This window comes from Diorhabda sublineata, chromosome 5, assembly GCF_026230105.1.
Source record: "Diorhabda sublineata isolate icDioSubl1.1 chromosome 5, icDioSubl1.1, whole genome shotgun sequence".
Lineage (NCBI taxonomy): Eukaryota > Metazoa > Arthropoda > Insecta > Coleoptera > Chrysomelidae > Diorhabda > Diorhabda sublineata.
The window spans coordinates 30,398,601-30,410,051 of record NC_079478.1 but is presented as its reverse complement, the minus strand read 5'-3'; the positions used below and the strand labels follow the sequence as shown (position 1 = coordinate 30,410,051).

The 11,451-nt window shown below is 31.8% G+C and overlaps 1 protein-coding gene across 1 annotated transcript; it reads left to right on the top strand.

Annotated features, from left to right (window-relative positions):
• Nucleotides 1-6,308: 6,308 nt before the first annotated feature.
• Nucleotides 6,309-11,170, top strand: LOC130444192 (protein spaetzle 5-like). Its single transcript, XM_056779241.1, has 3 exons — nt 6,309-6,541; nt 8,412-8,713; nt 10,954-11,170. The coding sequence occupies exons 1-3, from the start codon at nt 6,491-6,493 to the stop codon at nt 11,126-11,128; spliced, it is 528 nt and encodes a 175-aa protein (XP_056635219.1). The 5' UTR covers nt 6,309-6,490; the 3' UTR covers nt 11,129-11,170.
• The last annotated feature ends 281 nt before the right edge of the window (nt 11,171-11,451 follow it).

Sequence of the window (11,451 nt, the reverse complement as noted above, 5' to 3'; positions counted from 1 at the left end):
TTTCATAGTTCTGTTATACTTTTTTGTTTCCGCTGTTCCGAATTTTCATTTCATTTCACAAATCAATTATATATCAATTTTAACAAGGTAATAAAGTTAGGATCATCCTTTGTGAAGTATATCGGCAAATTCTGGCACAACTCATTGCCCAAGACTTCGACTTTCTATGATTCTTTCTAGATTTGCTCGTCCTTATTTCAATCATTCACAGTTTGTATTTTCTCCATCATGTTGAGCGGCGAACTATGTATATGCCTTCTGAAAGAATTAAAGAACAATAAATGTTCAAATTTTCGGCTTCCTTTAGCAAATGAACAACTGAAAGTAGTTTCTCCCTGAAAATATCAGCGCTGTAAATAGTTTGACAGATGACTAAGGGGTCGTTCACAACCTAGCAAACAAACACGGTTCATCATCCACGTACATCGCTTTCCAATCAAATACAATGAAGACAAAAATTTACAAGAACACCTACCAAACATATAAATATTTATATATGAAGGAACTAATAACTTATATCAAAAACATAATTAATACTCAGAATTTATTTGCTTCTCACTTATCAAGAAACAATAAACATATCCATATACATATTTATTTATTTGTTTCTATGAAAATGGGTTGTTTTTACTCTTAAAGATTAAGAAGTGCTGCCCATCGAGCAATTATAACTTTTGGATAAATTCCCTAATACTAGCTAAACTTTAAATTTTAATATAACGATGTTGTCCAAGAAATTTATAAATGACACCCTATTTTTACCATTGGTCACTGGACTGAATATTTATTGACAATTCACATTTCCTAACTTACTAAATATTGACCTGAATGCTTCTTTTGAGACAAGTCCAGCTCTGATTTTTATTAGTGGAAACAAGAACATGAGCCATCTATTTACGAACATGTGTTTTATAGGGCTTTAAAAGGTCTTAAAATTAATCGGAGTAGGCATTAAAGTAATTCAGTTCCTGCGCTTGTTCTTGTTCCAAGGAAACAAGTAAAGGCGCTGAGAAAGATCCAGGGCCTACTAAGTTGATTTACAACTGCACTGTATCATCCTCATGACAGCTCAGAAATATATTTCTCGCGTTATTTCCTTGTGAGTGAGCTGAGTATGAAGAATTCAAACTAAGAATTTTTGATTAATGTGCTACGGTATTACTATTATGTAATTCACCCACAATGATATAAATACGTGATGTTGACTATAATGGTTAATTGAATGATTCCATTTCAGAATCATTCGTTGCAATTTGAACTTAAAAAAAATTGAAATTATTTAGAAATAGCAGATTTCCAACATTGTTAGAGATCGACTGGAAAAACTGCTTCTGAACTGAATAAAATAGAAAGTATATGGAAATACTTGACCTTGAATAAAATTTTTAGGATAATATTGATAATTGGACAATAGGTCATTATATTTTTATATTTATTCTAAAAATTACTATTAAAGTAATTGAATATCAAAGCGAAAGGAAGTTACGTGGCAAATTATTTCCCTAGGATTATATCTACAATTCTACGTTTATTATTTGATACTCATTCAACAAACTAATTGACAAAGAGCAAAAAAATTATAGTTTACAAGAAAATATTTTGAAAGTTAGATATATTGAAGCCCAAATATTGTCTTTTTCCTTTCCAAATTATAATAATATGAATTTTCAACACTCTCTCAATTATTTCGCAAAACTTCAGCAATTTATTGTGTAACTCGTTACAAATTATAGGTAGATAGTTCCCGTAATCAATAGATTCAAGATTTTTATAATTGAGTTCGTAGAATTATGAGGCCATTTTAAACTGCTACCCATCCACCGATCGAGGTATCTCTTCAACCACTATCAGAGTGGAAGAATCTAATAATCAAGATCAGTTTTTCTGATTGGTATAGATAATAATATCTTAGAATATCAAATATAGATTGCTGAACAAGGTTCATTCAAGGATTCAATAGCATTTACAGGAATACCAGCACAAACATTAATCACTGTGAGTGATTAATGTTTTTGTTAATGCAGTCGTACTTCAACATACTTTCGCATGACCTTGTTTCACGTAAGATTTATGAACACGAAATAAGTTCAAACTGAGTATTACTAAAGAAATCTTTCCTACTGGAATCAACAGTATAACATCAACAAGCGAACGGGATGGTCGAGCGTTTTCATGGGAGGTTCAAGGCACTGATAATGTGCCATTCAGAGGCTTTCAATTAAGAGCAATTGCAGACCCGTCTATAAAACCTCAAATTCCAATTCACCACCTAGAAAATCATTTATTGAGGTATTTCCTCTACTGTAATATGAACCTAGGACATCTTGTTGCAAACAAAAGATCTTGGATTATTGTTGAGACCGAAATTAATAGTATGCTGTATAGGTAGAGATTCATTTTACCGTTTAAATTTTTTGTAGAAAAAAATGACGAACAAAAGGTTTCCTGTTTGCGCGGTTACTTCAAGGGGTGTTGGTTTGAGGTTTTTCACTTTCTTACTTTCACAACAGGGCTCAAAAAGTTCTTTGTTCAAGCAATAACAAGTTGAGGAGCTAAATAGCATAATCACTGGGCGCTATTCAATGAATTACTACCTGAACGATATCGGCATCTCTTCTTACTTCAGCAAGGAAACCAAGTAAACATCCGACCTCCTTCTGAGTGAGACTAATCATTAACAAAGGCAACGTTACTTACATCAACTATTATTGTAATCAGAAGAGGTTGCATAGTACACAATAGATCAATATATCAAAGTCAATAACTAAGGTCTTTTGTGTAATATTCAAGGATTGTTGTCAACCCGTAGAAATTGAGTCGATTTACGGTACCAACAAAAAAAAATGTGTATATGTGTAAATGTGTATATTGTATGTATAATGTGTATATTCACGAAATTCATCCTGTAGCGAAGAAACACCACGATTTATTTAGGAACATCAGCCAAACACGCTGGCTTGAGATGGTGCTCCATCACCAAAGGTCGAAGCGAGTTGATCGGTACACTGCAGTTGGTTTCACGTATTTGGAAGCAACTGAAATTACACTCGTACACACGTTCTAGCTTCTTTCACCATTAACAATGTCATAGTTTTTAATGGCAATATCTGATTTGACATAATCACATCAGTATCTCAAAACTAAAGTAGCAAAACTCGTAAAAATGTGTCCCCCTTAGGACAAAAATCGATGTGTGTTTCTGTGACCCACTCTGTAGAATATTGTACGCAAAAATTGAATTATAGCTATTGTTCTGGAGTTTTAACTGCGTCTATTTGCATTTCGAATAGTATGAATATATTTGAGTTCTACTGTAATTATCCAGTAATGCAAGTATGATAATAAATTCCAGTTATAGGAGCGATAAGCAAAACTCATTAGTATAAATAAGAAGCGAAATTTTACAAGTAAATTTGTCACGGAGTGAGTTAAGTAATTTACAAAATTATCCATAACTACATGGGTTTTCACAAATGCAACTATTCCAACAATTATATTTTCAACTGCAGAATATAATGGAAACAATTCTCTACAAACACATTTTGAAATCCTAATTTGGACTACAAATAATTCGCTTTCAGAATTTGAATATAAAATAGGTCTCTCTGTGATTGAAGTATCGTAACCATAGAACCTAAGTCATATTGGTATTTCGTCGTGCAATTTGGACTTTTTTTACCATGAAATATAGAACGCGGACTTTAATGAAATATATTCCAAAGCATTGTCCATTGGATTTTCTCTATTTACAGTGGCATCTGTGCCATTTTGAGTGACAAAGAAGAGAACAATTTTTTGAAAATATACAGAGCCCTTATTTGTTGAAAAATAGATTACAGTAGTCACGTATATATCTCTGATTTCAAATCATTAGGTAGTCTACGTCTCTGTCTATATTCTCTTTCATCTTGCCGCATAGAAAGTCTTTCAACTCCTCTATTTATATCTACGTTCAACACATTGCACCATCCAATAACCATTTTAGTAATAAAATACATCCAGTTCATTTTATCACATATTTTTGACAACTTGGACTTGCCACAAAGAAGCCCTTCTCCCATTCCCTCTACTACACCATTGACTATCAATCTTCCTAAATTCAATACATTACTTACGACTTATGACAAATATTCAAAACTTGTAGTGTCACAATTTCCATTAAAATCATCCTAAACATCACTAATTTGATTTAATTTCATCTATCCAAATTATATTTCTTACTTGATTCATATCAATTCTCAAATACCAAAAAAATATCTGTTATTATCTTTTGGTTACCTACCCATATTGGAATCGTAGATAACAAACTAGCAGATCAACAGGCAACAAGTACTTCAGCATATACCATTGCCGACACTATACTCATGAAGATTCAATAACTCACTTTAAAAGCAAATCCGGATTCAATAGCAAATCCGAAGTAAGGCGGCAGCCAAACTTGAATACCGCTGATATTTTCTTAAAAAGCATATAACATCCTTAATCAAATAACTTCTCAGGCATCTCAATACGAGATTAGACCGTTGTAAGAAGAGTAGAAATTGACCACTCAAGCCTCATCTACGGTTACCTAAAGTCTTCAAATAGATTCCGCCAAAGAAATATATCGCCAAAAGACAACAATTTCAGTTTAAACCGAATTTCGAAGACATTCTAAACACATTTCCTTCCTACTTCAATTCTTCAAGATAAAGAAGCTACACCATAAGCAATAAAAGAATTAATTGTATCATAAAGAAGAGGTTTTTCTAACGCGTCTCCGTCTAGGATCTAGTCCTCATAGCTACTTATTCGATGGTAAACCTGGACCTATTTTTTTATTTATTTATTTCGGTTAGTGGGTAGTTGGGTGGTTCAATTTCAACAGCTGAAACATTGTTTCTTATCGTCGGCCATGGTTCAAGCGAAACGTAGGGCGACGGTGTGTTACCAGCTCCATGCCCTGCCGAAATATGATCGTTTTATTAGACGCAATGTTACTTTATATTAACAACCCAAACATGGAAAATCAGTGGTTAGACAAAAGACAATTAACCGAACCTGTCGCAAAAAGAGGAAAGTCTTGAGTGTCTGGTGGAATTATGAAAGTTTAGCGTACTTTGAAATCATTCGAGATGGGCGAGTTTTAGATGCCGAGGTACAAAGTAGACAGTGTGGATGTACTGCGTCGTCACTAAACAAAAAGAGAATGATTAGTAGAAAAGAAAGCAATTGTATTGTTCACATAACTAGAGGCTAGTCTTAACAAGTTTACGATATGTTTAAATTGAATATGAATTTCCATATGTGGAAATTGACATTTGCAGTTACAAGACAATGTTAACAATAAACATGAAAGTTTATGTGATTCAGTGTTTTGAAATAGACGAAACATCGAAAAATTGCTCTGTCCAAATACTGAAATGAACAAGAGACATGAAATAATGATGCTACTGATGTTCTTGAGGAATATTTCAGAAAAATTTTGTTGACAAAAATGATGAACATTTTGACGTTTAATTATTTTTGGGTCGTAAAATTTCAGACATTGTTCTGAGTGGTAGATTTGAAAAGTTGTACACTCTGCGATTATGTATTCAGAGTGAATTTTCAATTACAGTTATCACATTTAGGTTAAAGTTTAGCATAGAATAAATACCTATGGGAGACGTGTTAGAAGAACTTCATCTCTAGGATATAATTGCTTCATTGATTATGTTGTAGTTAGTACCAATTAGACTGAAGGTGAAAGACTTTAGGTAACCGTAGGTGAGGATTGAGTGGCCATTTCTTACTCTTCTTACAACGGTCTAATCTTTTATTGAGATGCGTACGAAGTTATTCGGTTAAGTGTGTTATATGCTGTTCAAGAAAATATCAGCAGTATTCAAGTTTGGCTGCCACCTTACTTGGGATTTGCTATTGAATTCGGATTCGCTTTTAAAGTGATATTTTGAGTCTTTTTGTATAGATATAGTGTCGACAATGGTATATTATCTTGACCTGATTGAAAATTAGTTATTGTGAAAGCTACACATTTTGACGTTTCGTGCTATCAACATATTTTGATAAAGAGCAAAATGGAGATCTGAAATCAAGACGATTAATCAATAAAAACCTATCATAATATTATAATCGCAACTATGTAAAAAATATAGAAACTTTCCGTTTCAATGTTATGAATATTACATATATTAATAATAATATTAGTTTAATAAGACTTCACCGAATGATAAATTCACACACTCTGTATATAAGATGTTACAATATATAAATATTGTAACATCTGGATTTTCGACGACAACTTATGTGTATGTATATGAATAAACTGAGATTCATTCTGAGGAAGTATCGTGGTTTTTCCCTTATCTGTTAACCATTTTGCGTCACGTTAAAAAATATAAACTTTCGTGGATAAGTTCTCTTACATGAGTAGTATAAGTGACATTATTTCTTGATTTCTATCAAAAACTACATCGTTCTCACACATAGTAGTGGCAATATTTCCAAGATGCATAAAATAGCTGTAATAATTTTTTGTGTTGTTGTAAATACTCTAACGGTAAGCGTTTTAGTTATTATGAAATCATATTCGATGCGCAGAAATAAATAATTCATAATAAAAGTCCATTGGCGTACTTAGTGAAATATGGAAATAAAAATAATAATAACATTCTTTCCTTCACTTGGTTCCGTTATTAATTTGCGAATTGATCCTCAAGCACCTCAAGCACCTTAAGCACCTCAAGCAATCTTGAGGTGCTTAAACATTTCAAGTAAAATTTTTTTTGCAACATTCACGCAGGATTGTTAGCGAGTGGTTGAGGTTAAGTTAAGTTGAAATGGCAAATATGTCTCTACATTTTATTGGTTAATTTCTAGTTTTTCGGATAGTTTTTCTTAGTGTTTCTAGTAAATATGATAGTTGATGTTAGTTGTCATCTTTTAAATAGTCAATTATGAGGAGTTTCACAGTTAACTCGATAACGTATATTTCGCACGTTTGTCTATGTTTGTCTATGTGTTTTCCTGTTAGTAAGTAGTCATGTGTGATACGAGTATGAATGATTCGATAGTCGATAGACTCGTGTTATAATAAAGTTGCAGTCCATATAGGAGAGATACATTGACAATAAGAAAGCAGTTGACAAAGTTATCCATACGATAAAATATAATTCCACTAACAACTATACGAACGAATCATAATTATAAAAATTTGAAGGGTATTGAAACCGAATCCAAAATGGAGAGAAGAAGAATTTTTAGAAATAGTTTCTACACTTGAAAATAAGAATTTTAAAAATTTTGGAAGGAGCCCATAAAATTTAAGCAGAATTCATGATTCTTGTCTCATGAATTTCAATTTAATTATAATTCAAAAATATTTCTTTCTCGCATATTACAATTATAAGCAAGACACTTAAGGGGAGAAAATCTTTGTTTTATTCAAATATATTACATTTTGATTTAAATATGGTGTTTGAGGTGATTTTAGGTTATATTTTGATTCATCAGTAGAAACAAAATATTCTTATTGTGTCCATGACTGACCATACTTGTGAGTCACATCCTAAGAGAATGTCTTATTGATTCATATACCTATCATGGAAGATCAGTTCGCTTTTCCCTGTTCATCTAGATGCTTCCATACAATTTATTTTTTTCTACAATCGTTCTTTAAACCTACCTATGCTTGAGTTTCTCTTACTTTTGAAGTCCATATAAACCAAGCCTTACCATTTTAATTTCAGTCTCCACGTCTGTCGGTTTAATATTTCTATTATATTATTATCATTATATTTTTGTGGATACATTTTTTCCACTTCTTTTGTAAATGTGTTCATAACATCCCATTTTATTTTATTCCACCCCATTTTACGTGATTTTATCAATTCCACTTTGTCTTCTGTTTCTCCTCGGCCTTTCTATATAATCGATTGATATTCTAGTTTCTTGTTTTTCGCCTCGAGCGAAATTTTTTCCCATTTCTTAATTTTTCCCAGATAGGTCGCCATTAGTGGTATTGCAGATTCAGAATTTTTGTGTGTACTATTTTTTCATGTAACAAATGTGGTTTTTATCTATATCTTTTTGTATTTTCGGATCAATTTCAAAGGTTATTTTTTTGGCAATTTCCTTTTAAGGAGAAATTTAATATTTAAACTGGTTACTCTCATTAACTTCATGTCTTTGACTACAGTGACGTTGATTTATTTCAATCGTCACACGGTATATAGAAGTTGGAAAACTGAAATTTCATGCCTTCACATTGTACTCTAATTATGTGTAAGTATGAGTTTTTATTTTGACAATTCGGATACTTTTACTAAAGATCGTATGATGATTATTTCAAGTATTAATATTATTTTGATTTCATTCAATTGCATCGAAAATTTTCACAGATTTGAATATTTCATTTTATCAAATTATAGGTAGACTGTGGAGGAGGTGAGAAATGTATCGATAAAATTTGTTACTCTGACCCTTCTTATCCGCTGAAAGAAATAGAACAATATTGGCACTTTGGCCAGACTGCATTGACTAGTGCTTTTGGTAACCCCAAATCAGGGTCTGGATCTATGATAAAATCCACTACAAAAACCTGTGAACTATGTCCTACTATCCGTAGTATGAAAATACAACCTCTAAGTATAATTGAAGATGGAAATCAGAAGTTGTATATCATAAGTACAGAAAAATATCCAAGACCACAAATTGAAATTCACATATGCAGGTAAGGTATTATATTTTATCTATTTTCAATTGAAGGACTATAGAAAGTATTACGACGGTATATTTGTTATATCATAACGACTTTTAACAATATTCTGGATAACCCCCGTATGAAATCGATGTGTCCTCAAAGAACACGTGTGTCCAGATAAAAAACTCCAAAAACCTACCCCATTATATGCTTTAAATGAAATATCTTCTTTGGTTGCACTGAATTTATACACACGGTGTTTCTCACTTACTCAATTTATCAATACATTATGCACTTACTCTAGATACAGTTAACTATGTAGTGAAAACTAAACTACTCGCTATTTACAAGATTTATCCACTAAAACTTAACCATTTTCTAAATTATATAATTTATTTAAATTCACCGTGACCGACATGTTCGGCACGACATTAGATTATGTACTGACTCGTTTCTGATAAACAAGCGTCTATTTATACAAAAAGATGATTTCACGTCGCTGTATTTAAAAATATTTAAATAGCCTTTCTGAGAAAATTAGTATCTTCCAAACTTCTAGATTCTTTTATCATAATCGAACAGGACCGGCTTCACGATCCTGGTCGTAGATGAATCGTAACAATAAATTTTAATTTGTTTTTCGTAACTTAGTTTGGTTTGATAGTTATGTGTGTAATTGCGGTGTTTGTATCTTATTATTATTAAGTATTTAAATTCGTTAAGGATGCAGACATTTTGGCGAAAATTTGTGGAAAGTGATACAATGTCAAGAGTTTAGACACAGATTTCAAAGGGTTATTTTCAATTTATTTCAACGACATGACATAACCACGGCATTATTTAAAAAATAAGTTCCGTATTTCCGTATAATAGCACCGAAAGCGCTTGTTTTGGGATTCTACTACCAAAATGACAAATCTTACTCAGAACATGAAACTTATAATAAAAACTCTTAAAATATCCATAAAAGAATGAACAGTCATTCCAACTTTACACGAGTTAAATTTCAAAAGTAATAATTCACTTTTTTAGGAAGATTTCATTTTAAACTTAATGATTCTTAACAGTTGCTTATTTGAACAGAGACTGTTTTTTTTTCTATTGAACTGTTCCGCCATTTATAAAAAAATATGATGCCGCCCGAAAAGCGTCGAGCGAATTCACCGAATTTTCAAAATTCCATAGTCCTGTCAGTACTTACAATAATATTCTTTTATAATTATATCATCTCCGTATCATCTCAGAAATTGCGAATTTCAAATGTTTTCTAAGTTCAGTAACGTATGAATATGTATTTTTTAGAGAAAATGGAGTTTTTTCTCTATTGACACATGTATTTGATATCAGGTTTACCAAAGACTGTGGTTTCTGGAAGCAATTGAATATTTCCGGAAACTAAGAGAACCTGCAAATATAACAAAAATTCCAGATTATTTATTGCGCAAATTTTCCGTCAATTCTGCAGAGGTGACTTGGAATGGTGTGTTGTAAATAACGATATTTTGAAAGTTGAATACAAAGGAGTAATAAGTCATTATAAACCCAAATATATAAAATATAGAAGCATGAAATTTAAAGCTGGAAATTTTGTCAATTTCTAACGCCCCCGCGCTGCTCTGTGTGGGTATGAGTTTGTAAAATTCATTTTTGGTAAATTTTATTATACCAAAAAGAATATCCTCACCAAGTCTCGGACCTCTTGGAGCGATAGAACGAATAACATATTTTTTTTTTAATTTATCTTCCCCGCAATTTGCCTAGTAGGCAGAAATTGATGAAATTCGTTTTTAGTAAACCTTAGGATCATAAAAATAATATTTGTATCAAATTTGAATTTTGTAGGAGCAACAGATTTGAAGGAAAAAAATTATTTTATTCTTAACGCCCCCGCTCTGCTCTGCGTGGGTGTCATTTCGTAAAATTCGTTTCTGGAAAATTTTTTTATGCCCAAAAAATATCTCAACCAAGTCTTGAATCTCTAAGAGCGATAAATTCAACTCCCCTTGCGCATGGAATGAGTAAGATCCGTTTTTAGTTGACATCCAGTCGACTAGAGAAATATTGCTACCAAATTTCAAGTCAATCGGTCGTATGGTTCCGGCGTTATCGTGTTTAGTACAAAAATGGAACCAAATTCCACACCTCATGTACATAAAACCGAATAAATTATTCTAAATACCTATTTTATAGAAAACAAATTCGTGGAGAAGTTTGATATTCTTTGCTAACATCCTTGAACACAATAATTAATTATTTGATATTTGTTTTAGGCCACATAGTGAATGTAATATCTCTGATCTCCCGGACGATTATGTAACTAGATGTGTTCAAAGGAACAGTCAGATGAATGTGTTAGCTTATAATGCAAGTTCTAGACAATTCGTGGGAAAAACAATAACATTTCCTAGCCATTGTGAATGCTTAGTTTCAGTATATGCTCTGTAGAAAACATTTATTTTATGTTTTTAATAAAAAGATGTTCAAAATACCTAAAGACATGTAGTTTAATATTATACATACTTTTCGAAGAATAATGTTCTCTCGTTTCAATAATGAAACGAAATGAGACATATCTCAAAATGATTATTATTTTGTTGATAAAGTTGTAAAAATGGAAAATGACTAATTTTCAGAAAAAAATGTTACAAAGAGCGTTTCAAACTTTTAAAATAGGGAACTTTATTTTCTTGCCCACTCTTTTTTTTTCGTGATATTGATTATTTCCTTTTTTTTGCCAAATTGAATACCATATTTCAACGGTCTGCTAA